The sequence below is a fragment of the Manacus candei genome, unplaced genomic scaffold, assembly GCF_025592945.1.
Source record: "Manacus candei isolate 608988 ecotype Guabito, Panama unplaced genomic scaffold, ASM2559294v1 h1tg000014l, whole genome shotgun sequence".
Taxonomy (NCBI): Eukaryota; Metazoa; Chordata; class Aves; order Passeriformes; family Pipridae; genus Manacus; species Manacus candei.
In genome coordinates, this window is record NW_026138062.1 from 51,510,834 (window position 1) to 51,528,732 (window position 17,899).

At 39.8% G+C, this 17,899-nt stretch overlaps 1 protein-coding gene across 1 annotated transcript in view; it reads right to left on the bottom strand.

Annotated features, from left to right (window-relative positions):
• Window positions 1–16,662, bottom strand: part of ACER3 (alkaline ceramidase 3) — a 58,378-nt gene extending 41,716 nt beyond the window's left edge. The window contains exon 1 of the mRNA XM_051779938.1: window positions 16,442–16,662. Coding sequence (XP_051635898.1) covers window positions 16,442–16,544 — 103 coding nt within the window. The 5' untranslated portion in view covers window positions 16,545–16,662. The remainder of the gene's footprint in view (window positions 1–16,441) is intronic.
• Window positions 16,663–17,899: the final 1,237 nt, after the last annotated feature.

The following is a 17,899-nucleotide window of genomic DNA, read 5'->3' on the forward strand; positions in this document are numbered from 1 at the left end:
CAAAATCAAATTTATGCAAAACATCATTTCAACAAGCCTCTGTCTGTGGGAAGGAGAACAGTATAAGTGTTAAACCACATCTACACCCTGTTCTACAAATACAGCAGCAAAACCTTACAAGTCTTTTTTATGATGGATGTACATTCAGAGTCATCTTCAGGCCCTAGAAAGCATATATATATATATAAAATAAATGCACAAAGATCTGTACAAAGACTGACTTCAAATACAAAGAATATTAACTTAAAAGGGGAAATAGTATCTACAGGCAAACACAGGCACAATATACAGTTTACTGTCATACAGACATTATACAGACAGTTGGGAAGTACACAAATTTGAAGTACCTTACTTTCATAAAGTTTCCATTTTTAAATTCCACACTATAAAGTAACTTCTACAATAAATTTGGATGAGAAGTCAAAAAGAAAAAAAAACATGTAAAGTTGTAAATAAGTTGAAACAGAACATGGTCATAAAGAAATAATAAACAGGATGTAAAAACATCAGGAACAATATTGGGAGTTAGAATACAGATGCTGGTTTTGGTGAGGGAGGAAAAGTGCTATTATAAAAAAGAAGTAAAAATTATCATCTTCAGCTTTTGACATGGTGTTCAACATGATTCACCCAGTGTTAAGAAATGCTTTCTTTTATGTTTGTGCACAGAATGACTGCAAGATTTACCAACCAACAACAAGGATCTTTTGAGATTTTAAAAAGTTCTTTCTCTCTCTGTCAAACAAATGAATACTTTTCATTCTCTTATGGTTTCTACAAGACAAAACCAACAGAATTAAATGTTACCCTCAGAGAGGAAAGAAGAAAATGTTTGCAGTTTAAAACATTGACTACACACAAAAAGCTCATTTAAAATCAGGACTAACAAACACAACATTCACTACAGGAAGATTTTTCAGCCTCTCCTTAAGGACAACAGCATCTCACTGAAACAGGAGAAAGGGAAGTAGCTGCTGCTTTCTAAAATAGATACCTAAGTTGCAATAAAGTCAAAGTATCCTTTTAAGTAGAAAACACAAGCAAACAAACAAACAAGACTTTAAGGCTGAAAACATCCATTTCATTGTCTGGATATCACTGGGCTCTGCACGGTCAATTTTGGTGCACTTCCTGGATCATGCAGTTTTATCTTTTCCATCACTGCAGGAAGACATTAAAAATATTGTAAAAAAACAACGCCTGTCAGAAGGCATCATGCAGAAATTGATTCATCCTAGTTGCTTTCAGTTATAAGGAATTCTACTTCATGGTTTTTGTTTCTGGAATCACCTCACACAGTTCTGGTACGAAGTCATTTGGTAATGTCTGGTATTTCAGCTCATTATAAGAGAGTTTACCACGTTTAAAGAAATTGCAAAGCAATGCAATTTGAGGCACATTTGAGAGCTTAACCATTACCATTAGGTATCTCCTCTTGTAAAGAAAACTCTTTTCCTTTCCTTGGAAGGAACTCCATAGATATGAAACCAAAGACAAACACAAAAAGAGAATGACAGTGAAAGAAAAGTGAGTCCTGTGGCCCAGCAGTACCAGATAAGGTGAAACAGTGAAAGATAAAAAAGGTATTTGGAAATTAGATATGAATTGGAGGAGTAGGTAGTCTAACAGTCTAAAGACTGAGGAGGAATCTAGAGTATCTCCTTATAAGAATAAGAAACTTATTCAAATCTAATATGGGAGTTTTTGCTAAGATATAAGCACTTCATAGCTTGCCTACCACAACATTCAAAGTGTCAGAGAAATTATTGTGAATAAAACGCAACAAGTTGCCATACAGTAGATGCTATATATTATCAGTCAATAATAAGTAACCCAGAGCCCAGAGGAGGTTTGTATCACTGATTTTTAAAAATAAGAGCATTTCACGATTGTTCAGAAGAACCAACTACACAGAATTGGCTGGTTTAGCCCCTAACTTCAATCTCGCACTGTTTTCGTTTACGGCTTATCACCAGGAGGGCAGTGCAGCAATTAGATTTTCACTTCCACCAGCCAGTTTTAATATCTTCCACTTCAAAGTCTACAATAACTGCACTTTGGAGTGTCAGGAAATGAAAACTCCTGTTTCCATTTGATATTTCAGAAGGACCTCAAGGGGAGAAAACCGAGTCATCCTGACAGGAATTTTGCCAATATGTAATTACTGAACTCCCTACTTGCTAATGTCCATGAAGGAGCAATATAAACTTCCTGTTACTCAGTGAAATACAACACAGCATTACTCCAGGCTGAAGCACAAGACCAGTGCTGGCTTAAAAAATAGAATTATAAAACAAAAATAAAAAAAATGTGAGCAGGGAGGTGTTTAGAGTGTTTATTTTTAAGTGACAAGATCAATTTTTCACCTTGTATAATTCTCCTTTCCAAATACTAAGCAAGCTTCGATTTTGTTTACCAGGGAATTAACTGAAGTTACTTCAGCAATTCAGTTGCAAATTGTATTGGCCATCACATATCTGGTAAAGAAATAGGAAAAGCACCAAAGGAAACAAATACTGAAGGAATTACTGAACTGTACAAGCTATGTATGCAAGCTTCCTTAAGAACTATAAAAATGGGTAAAGATAATCAACAATTCAAATGTATTATTAGAGAGGCTATTAGAAATCTAGAGAGCAAGTTCGTAGAGATCACAGGAATCATAAAATTAAAAGACATAAAACAGCATAGAAAGATGTGATGAACTGAGTACATTACAAAGCAATATGCATTAATCTAGCTCTGTACAGATGTTGTCATCCTATTATGAGAGAAACTGTAAGGAACAAATGGGAGGGAGGGAGCAGATACAGCAACTAGGAGTACTACAAAGGAAAAGAATGATTTACAAAGGAAAAGAACCTAGGATGATTTACAAAGGAAAAGCTTCCTAAATCTTAGCCAGGCAGAAGCTACAAGAAAGCAACATGGAATCCAACAGATTTACATAGGGGAAGGACTGAAAAAAAATATTATTTGCATTACTACTGAAGAGCATTCTGATCAGCACTAACACACTGACACAAAGAAAAGGGAAGTTCCACTGGAACATCTAGAAACCAAGCTTATTTGGCAGCAGAAACATCTCCCAGAAGAAGCCATGAATCCTGGAAGAGTTTCAAACAGAATGGACAACCCATGGCAAGATATACAAAGAAAACACTGCACTGTGGGCAAAGAAAGGCAGCAAGTGAGGCAGGAACACAGGCTCCTCAATGTTAGCACAGATGCATACCACTAGTGTGAGCACGCTGCGTTCCAGTCTCACGAGTCTCAGCCCCAGCAGAGCACTGCTCCCAGTAAGTCCAAGTGCTGGGACAAGGCCAAGAAAACTGAAGGCAGCATTGCTGCTGCAGAGCTGGCGGCCAACTGGAAGATTTTAGTGTCTAAATTCAGCATGCAGGGCAGCTCTTCTACATCTTCTAGGCTGCCTCTGCCTTGCTGGGCCTCGATTTCTCCAGGATATGTAAATGTACACTGATATCCTTCTGAAGAGGTAAACCATTTCAGTGATTTATTGGGTTGGGGAAGGGGTAATGAGGTAATTTAGGAAAAAAAAAACTATTCATAACACAATTTGATTTTTATTCCCAGTGTGCATAGTGGTTCTGACATTCTATATCAACTGATATGTTCTCATTATGGCCTTACACACTTCATATTCCAGCTACAGAATTAATTCCCTTGACATTCATCATACCAGTTCAGCTAGTATTTTTGTAGATTGTTTTACTCTGATTACAGTATTTCATATTACATTTGTGTTCTTCAAAACAATCAAAAGGTAATTAGAAGGAAAAAGCTCTCGACATTGCTGACTAACAAAGCACACACAAGTAAGCTCAGTTCAAACCTGTAGAGTGTGGGTGTTTTCTTATGCACAAGCCTCTTTGGTATGTACGTCTTACAAAAGCACTTATAATAAACTGCTTCTGAATTGCTCTAGGTTACAATTAAGCTATCCTTTCCCTTACCCTCCTCTCTGCAAAGTGCTTTGCTACTGTGTAGTAAAGACACTTGAAAATTAGAATCTAACAGGAGACTTTACTAATATTGACCTTGCTTCTTGTGTATATTATACTGATAAATGAGTGAAAGCTAATACTACACAAATTCACATTTTAAAGCTCTACTTGTTTCTTCATAAGAAATGGATACCTTTGAAGACACCCTTGCAATCCCAGAAGCGCAATATTTGTGTTTATCATGCAGATTAAAATTTAGATGGTGAAACATTTATTGCTGAGCTAAAGAAGTTTTTGCTCTTTCCCTTCAAACCCAAAAAACTTTGGTTACCTATTCAGTCTCCTTTACTAAAGGGTCTAAGCAACCACAGCCTTCTGTGTACTACCTCTCAATATCCTTGCAAGGAGAGGACAGGCTAGATGAGGGTGCCCGAGTCACAAAGAAACCTGCATAAAACTGAAACCAGGACTTGCAAACACTAAAGTGTTCCTCTAGCTACTAGACTTTCCCTATCTGCCACAATAAAAATGAATGAGTTCACCACATCACCTCATAAATAAAGCTTCGAAGCAGAAAGGACATGAGATTGAAAGCTGAGTACTTTCCAGAAGAAATGTTTTTGTTACCAGTTCTCATTTTTAGCATAACGAGTCCTCCTTTGCCTCCTCCTGGAATTCTTAAAGGCTATTGCAAATGAAGAAAAAGCATCTAAAGACCCAGAACTTGTACTGATGGTTTTTTTTGAGAAAGAATAACTGCTAATTTTTTTCAAATGGATCTGTCTTAAAGCCTTTCATGAGTGAAGTCTGAGATCAGCATGAGCTGCTGTTCCCCAGAAGAGCATTAAAAGGGCAGATTAAAAATGGAGGACCAACTGTGAAATTTAACAGTTAATTATGAAAGCAATTGCAAGGAAAATATTCCGAGGTGACAGGCCAGAATAAATATAGCTACAACACCTAAGTTAAAAAGCCATGTTCCTCCCTTTTGAAGCCAATTATCTTACTGTAGCTCTAACTATGTTTATCAAACCCATGCCTAGCACGAGTGCAGGGCATTCTGAGGTATTAATAACTGGGTTATGCATTTTGAAGGGAGCATTACATGAAAAATAACAATATTTAGGGATGTAACAAAAATGCTATCAGTGGCCATTTTTTTGAGACTGCAGGAAGCAGCCTGGGAAAATGTGATAGCACACAGCTTCTTTCCAGGACATTTTATTCTCAGTTCAAGATATCCACAATTACAAGAAATAAACTTGCATTACAACTAGCCGATATGTCATCCTGTAATATTTTAATATTTCTTTCCTAGAGTATGGGAAGCCACATGGAAAAGAGAGCATCATTTCTCTAATAAACATGCATCTAAGATGATAGTAAACAGACCAATTACTTTCAAGTATACCTGGAAGGATTTTGAAAGCAAATTTAAAGTAAAAACAGTTGACATAGGCAGATAATTTGAAATACCAGTCTAGAAAGCTCACTAAAAGCAAGTGCTTACAGCTGGAAAATGCAATCAAAGTCTAAAGAGATTAGGTTGAGATGATGTAAAGTTAGAATATTACATGCAATAAGCTTGTTGCTGAAGGGCAGATTTTCTTCCATTATAGCCTTTACTGGAAAACAAAATAAAACATATTTTATATGTTATTTTAAGGCAGATTGATGATGTCAGACTGGAAGGAAACAACTGAGATGACAAAACTTACTCTTCAGCCCCTGCTAAAACTAAGCAGTGACCAATATGATGTTACAGTGATCATCTATTTGATTTTCATCATTCTTAATTCCTTCCAACCTTTCTTCTTCTGTGCTGGTGCCAGTGTCCTGGCTTCATGTTCAGTGTCTGCACCAAGTCCTTTAAGACTAAAGGTCTGCCCAGAGCAGAAAGCATAGCTTTTGGCAGCAGGCAGCTTTGAGCTACCAAGTACATCTGCCCAGCATCTGTCAGTCCTCCCTACAGAGATGCCAATTTGAGGCACAGAAGATGTGGATATCAGCTCAGAGGCTTTGTTGGGGCTCCTACAGGCACTATGCAGTGACATATGAGCTGAGCCTGAGGGGAGCCCATTATGCTTACTGGATGGTGAACAGCAGAGAATAATGCATGCCAGTGCTCTTGTCCAGGTATCTGTAGCTTTAACTTGAGTGGCCTTTCTTCAAAATCCAAAACCTCTAGCTTTCCTCCTCTTCTTGCTATCAGTGTGGATTTCCCCTCAGTGTCCAGAACAATTAAAGCCTCTCCTGCTAATGACTCATGTCATTCTTTTGCATTTTGCCCTACTTGGATGGTAGGAAACCAAAGGTGAGATGCTACGTGACAAATGTAGAAAAACACATGGGGATAATGAAACCAGTCAGCAACCACAGCATGATTCAGATACACAGCAACCACTCAAATACTGATTGGTGACATTCCCCCTTCTATCAGCAGTATTAATAAAAAATCCCTTCTGTAACTATCTTTTTTTTTTCAGGGCTGCCTTAAATGAAAAGTCCCAAGGCTACATGAAACATGTGATAAAAGAAAGGCAACTGATCTCAGAAATGCCTCGGAGTCATCTTCTTTGCTCCTAAATACCTAACTTTATCTCTTTTACTTGGTATTCCTTTTCTCTAACGTCTTCATAACCTTTTCCATTTAATATAACAACCTCTGGCAAGAACTTTCAACAGTACCCAATTAATTCAATAACCCAAGACCCAAAGGTTTTCACTCCTATTTCATAACTTCTAACTCCAACTGTACTCTTTAGTCACTGTTGAATCGTAATTTCAAGACAAGTTTCTTGTTCTTGTTTGAAAAACGAAAAGAAAAAAAAATTGGCAGTTGTCTATCCGCCCACAAACCTTGGCAAAAGCCATCTATCTGGAGGGGAAAATGAAGCTTCTTCTCCACAAAGACAGTAAGATCAAAGTCCCTACCTTAAGTATCTCACAATCCAAAACAAACAGAGGAAGAGATATAAAACACATGGAAGGTTCAAGTTTTAAACACTGTCTTTTTGTGATAACTTCATACAGTATCTATACAGTAACAGTTCATAAGGTGGGTGGTGAGCATTTGGGCAGAAGTCAGTTTTACCCAATAATGATACAACATAGTTGAAAACCATATACAAATTAACCAAGTTCTCAGCACAAATAGTGGCCCAAAGACTGGCAGAGGAAAAATTTCAGAGGAAACATTTGAGACAAACGTAGAAAAAAATAAGCATGGAAATCAGCATGGAAGAGTTAAAAAGCAGGAAAAAGAACAGAGGAGCTTGGAAGGAAATGCGTTTAAGAAACGGAAATAGCTTTAAGATATTTCTCCACAGCCCATAGTAGATTAAAAAAAGAAAAAAGGGGACACGAAAAATTAAACTGTGATAGATTCAAGAGTTTTAGCATTTGAGTACTGTGCTGATATTAGATATTGTGTTGAAGAAAATATTCTGAGGAGCCTTGCAGAAATATAAAACTTGGGCCTTGAAAGATTTAACAGCCACCAAACCTCTGAGTGAAAAGCAACTGTGATATCACAGATCACAAAGCCATAGCAGCTTGTTTAAGTGAACGAAAACAACATCTGCTGTATGATTTCACTACCACAGTGCACTTCTATGCTGCTTTCCATGGCATTGACACAACTCAATTGAACTGATTCTTATTAGGGACACTGCATTCACCAGCTCGAAAGAGGCACAAATGACAGGAACCAGCAACGATCCTCTGGTTTTCACTCTGCTACTTCTAAAGCCACAAATTTCCACTGAAAATATGCTAGTGCAGCTTTATAGAGATGGCACTAAACTGTGCCCATCTGCAGGTACAGGGTGCTATGAAAAGTACTGCATTGCCAACCTTCTTTCTAAATTTCTGGTACTAAATTGAAAAAAAAATAAAGCAAAAAGTTTTGCTTCTCCGATTGACCAGGCAGCTTACTCACACACTGGTCAGCACACTGCGTATGTTAGTTCTCCCTGTTTATTTGGGTCATTTCCAGAAGTGTGAAAAAGACTTGGGAAGAAAAAAAAAAAAGAGAAAAGATAAAAGCTTCAATTTTCATTCATGAACAAAATATTACCTGGAACAACTCTGAGTTTATGTATTTGTGGGTTTTTTTCTTAAGTGTGTTAGATTTAAAACCTAAAAAAAAAAATAAAAATTAAATCTATACCCTGTAGGAGGAATGCAGGAATATTTGTAGAAATACACCCTGCAGCTCTCCTCCTGAGTGCAATAACCCCCAGAGCAGCTTGTCTGCTGTGGTCTGGGGCCAGCACCAGACTTGAAAGTCTTTGGCAGGAGAACAGCACTGGAAATGCCCTCCAAGAAAAATCAAGTCTGTAATGAGAATCACACAACATAAGAAGGTTTGCTGTGTAAGAGAGGGCATGTACTTGTAGAGGAAAAATACACCAATTTTACCTAGGAGAAATGTGAATTCCACTCTGTGATTAAAAAAAAAAAAAAAAAAAAATCAGTTCTGTTGGTCATTTTAGCTCCCTGTTGTAGATGACCCATTTGATATCAAAGAAAGCCAGATCCACAGATCCTTTCTCAAAGACATGCAAGTAATTTTACTTTTTCAGTTATCCTCATTGTAAGCTTAAAATACCCACTAGAGGGGATCACGATAGCTAGCATGCCTTCCAGTCGGGAAGCAGGTCTTTGCCTGAACAAACGGTGGTGTTGACTAGGGAAGATGAAGAAAACCTGATGAACAAATGATGGATCTAATACAGAAATACTCTGTCCCAAGATTGACAGTGTACAGACTAATTTTAATGCTCAGTGCTCCACAAGACTTCTTTGAGCTAGTACTGCATCTGATTCCTAGATGCCAGTTCTTGCCCAAATGAAAATCCTTATCCAACTGGAATTAACAATTATTAAAAATCCAGCCTACAGAGTAGTGGCATCTTGAGCTTCCACTGCAAATAATGAGCTCAATAAAACCATATAAATCAGAGAGCTTCTAGGGTCATGTTTTATGACCATAAAGTTTATACCTTGAAATCCTACTAGTTGGAAACATCCTCTGGTGTCCTGTGCCATATATCCAGGATTCACAGAAAAGCAGATGTGAAGGAGAAATGGAGGAGGAGGCTCAGCTAGTATGAGTTATATACAGTGTCCTGGCTTCACTCACCTCATCCTTTAGGCAGAGGCGGATGTTCAGCTCACCCCTAACACCATATCTTTTCCTAATTTTGCCTTCTCAAACCTAAAAGTCAAGTCCCAAAGTAGCGTTCCAAACCTTGCCCAGCTGAATCAGCCAACACTCTTGTCCCCTTCTCCAGTTCCTTTGGTTAGGGAAGAGAATCAGGACAATGGTACCTGATTTAGGCCCTAAGGGAAAATACCCTTTTGCTCACAAAGTCAGCAGGAGATCCTTCAAGAAACATGCACTTTGCATGTATTATTCCAGGGTCACTCCAAGGACACAAGATTTGGAAAACAAAGGAATGAAGGAATAATGCAAAACTGAATAAAATAAAACAAAGCCCTAGGACACAGCTGGGAAATAGACATGCTGCTGGACACTAATCTCAATTTTGAAATAAAGTTTGGAATTTCCTTCAGGAAAGCTCTGCAATGTGCTGGGCAGGTTGAGTCACCAGTTGCTGGAAAGGCAAGGAATTGAAGAGGAACCTTGAAAGGCTGGGGCTAGCGGGACACAAAGTGTGCATCTCTCCACTGGGATTGGCAGAAAGGATTACTTCTGCCTCCCAAACTCCAGACACACTGAAGCATGTGCTCTGCCAGAGGATGATGGACCTGATCGTAAAGGAGATAATGATCCTGCAGATGCTGACTGCATCGATAATTCAGAAATGTCAGTTTTGCAGTCACTGATCACAGTGCACATGTAGTATATTTCTTCAAGGAAATTCAATTTTATAAACAGAAAAAAAATATCCTCATTGGACACTTGAGGGTTTTGAGTTAGCACAAAAACTCAAAGTGTTTTATTATTGCATTTTCAAGTGCACAAAAGGGTCTGTGTCTGAAACCTTAAATCTAAACAGTGCCCAGCAAAATCACTGACATTCTACCCAGAGCTTGCCTATATGAAGATATTTAGATCATTAATGGTAAAAGACTGACACTAAAGAAGTGCTGCTCTGTTTTTTTTCTTTTTTTTTCTTCCAGTTGTAACCTTCTCTAGAAGTTTCTTTCTTCCCTCTCTGAAGTACTTCCACAACCACAGAATAATCAAGCACCTTTAATTCATGCAGCAGCTTAGTTTCTCTGCTAATGGACTGAAAAAATGTCCATAATTAATGAGGCAGGTGTAAAGAGCCCTAGAAAAAGCAATCCAAGGAAGGTAGGTTTTCCCTGATAACCACTTGTGAGTTCCCTTCTTCCATTATAAACGTCATTTTTTGATACATATTTTGAATTAAAAGAATGCTTTGCGTTTTCTTAACCTTTCATGAGCCACAAACCTTTCCATGATCCTCTTGGATCTTGTCAGAGAAACAGTCAAGTGTGTGAGCACCTGCATGTGTTGCAAGATAAAATGACCATATACTGCTGAGACACTTCCCAGAGTTATTTTGAATATTTTTGCAGTGATGATTAAATCTTTCTATTGTTTTAAAAAACATCTTTCTCCATCTGTGAAAGGCTCCAGCAAATATGGAAAGTACATAACAAAAGTAAAAGTTTCACACACACACAAAGACACAACATACTCCCTACTAAAGACATTTTTGTCTTTCAATTATGACAAGTTGTTTTTAATCTGTGACTAAAAGCTCATTTAAAGTAATTTAAAAGTCAGTAGCGTTCCCTTACCCTCATTTATATTACATTAATCTTCCTATTTCTAACTACAAATATATATTCTGCAAATTCATATCATGCAGTTCATAAACCTCTCTGCCTTAATTTGCACATAAGAAAAATTAAACTGTAAAAATGTAACTGCTCTGTTACCATTTGGAGTGGCAGATGTCCAACTGCCAGCTGTACACGTGCTGAATACGAAGCACTAATTACAGAGTAATCAAACGCTTTGCTAAACCATATTTAAGAATTTTATTGTCACTTAATCACTACACAAGTATTAGTAGATAAACACACATGTGGTCCATTAGTACAGCATCTGCCAAGTTTTAAGCATATCCATAATGAGATGGATAAATGAGAACTGATGACTGGACAAATCAACTTTCCAAGAGCCTTTGACCCTGTCTTTCAATGAAACTCTCGAGAAAACAGAAAATTAAGCTGTCATAGAGATAAAAGGTAGAGTTGCATCATGGATTAGAAAGTGTCAAAGAGAAAAAAAAAAGGAAGAATTAAAAATAATATGTCAATCTTTAGTTGTGGCAAAATGCATCAAAACAGTGCAAAGAGATTATCTTCAGGCTTAAGTCAAATATATACCTTTACAACCTGGGAAAGGAAATAAATTAATGCAATTTGTATTTGCCACTGACTCAAAAATACTCAAAATCATTAAAAAAATAAGAAACCATGAAAGCAGAGACCATCCATCTGGCTTATGATTTTACTTCTGCTATATTATTCTTTGAAGGAAGGAACCCTTCTTTCAACTTTTTTTGTCTACAGCACAAAAAGCAAGCTACAGTGTTGATCCTAAAATACATTCCACAGCTGGGCACTGTTTTGTACACTCTACTTGACTTTACACTCACCATCAATTAGTTTACTGTTTCCTTTACCTTTGTGCCTGCATTGTCCCCTCAGTGGAGGGAGCTTCCTCAAGGAGCCTGATAAATTTCCAGAGGAAACTTGAGATGTGGCTTCCTCCACTTAGGTCATTAAATTTACACACTCGAATCCCTTTACATCTTAAAGTCTCTGAACTTGTGACATTGTCTTGCCTTAAACTGCAGTGCAGAACTCATCTCTGTCATGTCATCTTTAAATCATTCAGTCTCAGCCAGGCAGTTGAGCCAATCACACCCAATTAAACATAATGATGTTTCTTTCACCTGCCACTTTACTACTGAAAGGACAGGCAGAGCTCTTGAAGGCAGACAGTTAGCTTTATTTTATTTTTTTAAACTCACATGGGCAGTACCTAGCCTAACAGTCTCTGCCTGCTTTCCAAAGCCTCTGGTAAAGAAGGAAAAATAGAGCAGGATGCCCAAGGGGAACAAGTGACAGTCCATACGTGGCAGTAAAAATTCAATATTAATGACATTATTCTAAGTTCAAGTAAATTTTGCAAGTTAAGTTCTAAAGGAACAATTCCCGTGCAAAACAGAGATCTGTGCATGTTTGGCAGCAGCCTTTTTTGAGCAATGTCTAAAAAGAAACAACAGTATTTTTGTGTCACTGTTCACAATGTAGAGAATGCTTGGATGCCAGTCTACACCATCCAAGATGTGAAATAATGAGATATCTCACATCTAACAACATAAGTAACACTCATCTCAATCTCTTATTTCTTGTCTTAAGCAAAAATTAGAAGGATTTGAGCAAGAGCAGCAAAAATAGCTAGAAATATGGGCAGATTCTCATAATTTGGGGGAGGGTTCCTAAATAAAGAGTCCAATAAGGAAAGCCCAGTTACAAGTATTTTCTTACCAGATCTCCAATGAAAACAAAAAGCAATGGATTTAACTCTGGTAGTAATAAAATAATAATAATTAAAAAAAATTTCTTATATGGAGGTATCAGAACATACTGGGACAAGACCAAAAGCCAAGAAAGAAATTATTTCACCAATTCCTTGAGAAGCCCAAAACAATAGTCTAGATGCTTGCTGCTGTAAATGCCAGCATAAGGATATACTCTCTCAAAACCAGTCATGTTGTAGATGATGCACATTACTTGTGGACAATGATAGCTCAAGGTAGTATTTCACATAACTGGAAACATCACTCAAGTTTGATCCAAACTGAAACACAGCACTCTGTTGATAACAACAACAAATTTACCCCTATGACTCTCCTGACTGAGAATTATAAGCCCTCCTGTACCATACAGGGCTTCTTTGAATTTAAAGTATTTGTTTAAATTGATACTACTCTACATGTTTTCAGCAGAGGAAATCTGTGAAGATTAGCTATATTCATTCATTGTATTCTACAACAAAAACTCTTATTACAGGGATGACAGGAATGCAAGAAGGGTAAGGCATGTGTCATATAGACATTGACATCAAAACAGACCCCCAAACCTTAATGGTATGTGGGCTAAACTGTACTGAAACATCAACCTTGTCAAAAAAAAAGGAGTAAATTGTAACAATTGAGCACTAAATGTTAAAGAACAGAACTTACATTTGCCCTTGTTCTGTTTGCTTGGGTGGCAGGATGGTGGTTTTATCCTTTATTATTGTTATTTCTCATAATTTAGTGTACAAAAGTTTGGGTAATTCAGCATTCAAGCACTGGGACCTGGAAAGGATTAGTTAAAAAAAAAAAAAAAAAAAAGGAAAAGAGAGCATCTCTACTACTTGCCCTTTAGCACACAGTAGTCAGTCCAAAAGAAGTCCTGGGAACCCCTGAAAAAGGAATTACTACACCATACAGTAGTTTGATCAGTATGGGATGTAAGAGTCATTTTAGGGTTTAGCATAGTTAAGCTCACAAAACTATTCTTTTCAACTGGTTTCCCATTTCAATTGGTTTAATATTATACAGAAGGTTGTAGAGCAGTTAGTCATCCACCTCCACAGGGGAGGAAAACTGGCTGGAGACAGACTCAGAAAGGCAAGAAAAAGCATTTTTCATTATTAAAAAAAAGAACGTCTGAATACAGGTCATTGTGCTTGGGGTACATCAAGAGAATGCAAACAGGCAGTTCTACAACACCAGCCTACCTCACTTCCACATCTCTGATTACATACAATGGATTAGCTGCCATCACTTAGACTAGCTCTTTAAGGACTGAATGGCAAAGAACTGCATGTGGGCTTTTGGAACACAATGTAGCAATGTGTACTAAAAGTAGCATACTAAAAGCAAATCGCTAAATGGCACAAAGATGTAATTTGCACAACAACGTTTCAGTTTAGCTCTTCAGTCTTAAGGAAAACAATATTTGGTTTGAACACACCGGTATCCTTAAGCTTTGGGCCTCCACCAGTTTCTTCATTTATAACATCTAATGCAAAATTTTAAAATATCATCAGCTTTAACTGAGTAGTACCAAGTCAGAAACCGATTTTCACTTTTCTGTAAGGTAGCACTAAAAACAATACAAGCTGATGAGAAATATATTTTTGTACTTTCTGGTTTGTTTACTCACTGAATTTGAATTTTTTTTTTGATAGAATATGAAGGCCATAAGGGCACAGAGACCTCGACTCTCTCAGCTCTTCTTAAAGCAATTAGATTTCAGGGTAACTGATCTTGCAAAGTAATCAGCTTCACATTAATTGTTTCAGAGAAAGTTGGGAAAGACCCCTTAGTTGTTTTATGAAAGATACATTGTTAACCACTTTATCTGGCTAAGATTTAAATGTAGTGTGTTCATATAATGGCAAAAAAACAAACAACAAAACAAACAAACAAACAAACAATTACTTTCCTGGACCCTGAAAGCACTGTTAAGATAATTACTGCTGAAGAAAATTTAAACCATCTTGACATCTCTACTGAAATTAGCTACTTTTAAGCTAACCCTAAACCCAAGTGGGCTTACTTACTGTTTTGCATTTTAAATTTAGACCATCTAAATGTTTTAATTTACAGCACAGCCCTTATACAGTTTTTTCAGTGCAACTGACAGACCAACAAACTGCAGTCCCAAACACAAAAACCATAAGGAGGGATCAGACCTTCTATAATTACTCCCTTTTTCTTCAGAACACAAGCCTTTCCACCTCCTACCATTAATCTCATCCTCATCTTCCTTATACTGAATAATCTAGAAGTGGACAAAAAGCATCAGTTCACAAGGCCAACAATAAGGGCATTATTTAAAAAATTTACATGCTAGTCAAATTTATTTTTACATGGGTGAAGCAACAGAACTTCCTCTTCCCTATAAGAATTATCCAACAAATTATGCTTTACTATGAGGAAAATAAAAATACACACTCTGCAAAAGTCTCATTCTATTTAAAAACTTCTAGGTTTGTCCCATTTAAGGGTATTTCATTTTGTTCCCTTTTCAGCCACCCTGACTCTTCTCACCATAAATCTACACACCAACTTCCTTTTTCCTCTGAGTTTCTGTGCTGCCTATGCTACTGTTGTTCATTTCAGATCCTGTTCTCTTTCCCATTCCCACACTCTGAAACCTCTTTCACAACTATTCATTTTGGTTCCTCACCCATGTCAGTGTTTGCAACCAGGAGTCACAGCCTGGCATGGACATGTAGAACCTTCCATCTCTTGCATGCCAAGCTCTTCCAAGCACTGCTGAAGCATCCCAGCTATGCGAAAGGCCTCCTCAGATTGCCCGCTCCAAGCACTTCAGGGTAGGAGAGCCTGGTTACTTTAGTACTATTTTCCTAGGGCCCTAGCACTTCAAAAGCAGCCGCCTACCTTATACGTGTGAAAGTTTTTTTGTAGTACAGGGCGTCCGTCAGGCAGCAGCACGTAATTATAGCTACTACACCCTTTACAAGTCACTGTCCAGGATGTAGAAATATTTATTTTTCAACAAAACCTCAGTGACATAGGTCTTAATCCTTTACCACCTGACACAATACACCCCCTTCTCAAACACCTGATGGATGGCCCTGTAGTTGAAGCACCTTCTTCCTTCCCTAAATGTGCTTTAATACAGCTAAAATCCCTACCGTTTCTGAATAACAGTTTTGAGGCCAAAACGATGACCTGCTCTCTTGCCACTGCTCTGAGCTATCCTAAAAGATAACCACCTGCAACAGAGCAACTTGACTGATGATGGTCATGACCGACCAAAAACTAGTTGGTGGAAGGTATCTCCCCTGGATGAAGATGTGTCTTCTGCATGAAAATACCTTTTCCCGAATAGTTTCACGTGGTTTGACTGTCCAGGCTGGGCAGATGCTTCCTTCTCAAGGGGAGCAGAGCTGCAGACCCATGTGGCTTCACAGCATGGTACCCCAAGCACGATTTCAGTGAAATCCCCCCTCTTCACCCATCCATGTGGTGCCACACAACCATCCCAGCTCCCGTGATAATGCCAGGACCTACTCACCGGCCACCCCATCTCAGCCCTCCCCGCAGGCCCCCGGACACCCCTTCTCCTGCCCTACCATTCCCTCGGACACAGGTCGAAGGGACACACTTGGGATAGGGGCCCAAACAACACGGTGGGGAGAGAGGGGGCTACACCACCCCCTCCTTACGACACGGATTTGTAGTGGAAGGCGGCAGGAAACACCCATTTCCACCCTGCGGGGCTGGATGAGGGGAAGGGGCGCCGTCATTCCGCAGGAAAGACGGGCCAGGGAGGAGGGGGGATTGCCCCGCTGTGGGGTGAGGGCACGGAGGGGGGCACGGAGGCGGCGGAGGGACGCGGCCCCCGGGGTAGGAGCCGGGGCCGGAGCGGCCACTCACAGAACTCGGCGATGTAGGAGGACACGGCGTAGTTTTCCTCGCACCATTCCAGGGTGGAGGTCGGCGGGCCCCAGTAACCCTCCCGGTCGGCGGCCGGAGCCATCGCGGCGCCCGCTTCAGGCTCGAGCGGAGCCGAGGGAAAGGGGAAGCGGAGGGAAGACGGCGCCGGGCCCGGAGCGCAGCACCAGCGGCGGCAGCGGAGCGGGGAGGGCGGGCGGGGGCCGGCGCTGGGCCCGCCCGGCCGGGGGCGGAGCCGCGGGTCGCCATGGCGACGAGCTGCGGCCTGCTGCGGGGGGGAGCGATAGCTAGGGGCAGGGGAAGAGCTTTGCGGGGAAAAGGAGGGATTTAGGGAGTCTGTGGGGAAGGATCGGAGTGGGGCACGTTTGGCTCTTAAGGAGCCCGCGCCATGCCCCTGTGGGGGTGAGGCGGGACAGGCAACATCACGGCGCCCTCCTCGCCCTCTTTTCAAGCCAGTTTGGAGGCACTGAGGTTTTCTCCCTCAGTTTTTCTCACCGGTTTTCCTTGCAGATTTCAGGGAGAGTTTGTAGTGTGAGCAGGGCTGCGTGCTGCCTTCGTGTTGTTAGAGCAGGATTCACAGAGTCGTGGGGTGGTTTGGGTTGGAAGGAACTTTGAAGGCCATCTAGTTCCAACCCCCCTGGCATGGGCAGGGACACCTTCTAGTAGACTAGGTTGCTCAAAAGCCCCATCCAGCCTGGCCTTGAGCAATTCCAGGGAGGGGGCATCTGCAGCTTCTCTGGGCAACCTGTGCCAGCGCCTCACCACCCTCACAGTGAAGAATTTCTTCCTTAAGGCAATGAAGAGGCAAGTGTTCCTTGTACTCGTGGGCTGAGAGGAGGAAGGTGTTTTTATAGCACTGCCTACTACATGGGGGTTTTCCTCTCATCTGATGCCTTATTTAGTTTCCTCAGTGCTTACTACGTGTACTATACTTTCACCCATAATATGCAAACTGCTTCTCAAGCAGAGTTGGTATCCAGAGGCAAGTAGAATCTAAAAAGGGAAGGACTCAAAACACATGGGAAAAGAAAAAAGCGCACCAGTAAAGGCCTCATAGTACTGTGTGGTTTTCATGTTTCAGAAGATGGTCCAAAGACTGGATGAGAAGCTTTGGGGCAGACCTTGGGGGTTGTACACAGTGCTTGCACCCTGCTGGTCAGCAGAATTTATTATACCCACTTCTAAACACACAAACCTCTTTTCCCACATCTTATTTCTCCTCACCTCCCCTTCTGTAAACTATAAAACTCCAATCTAAACACAGACCTTTCCTAGTGTAAATTTCAGAATGTATACATCTATCATGAAGACTAGCCTGCCTTTTGCAGTTCAGTTTATATATCATTGCTTTCAGCATTAGGCAGAGATATATTTAACATATATCACTATTTGTCATAGTGTTATACAGCCTTCAAAGCAAGATTTATTTTAGTGATGGCA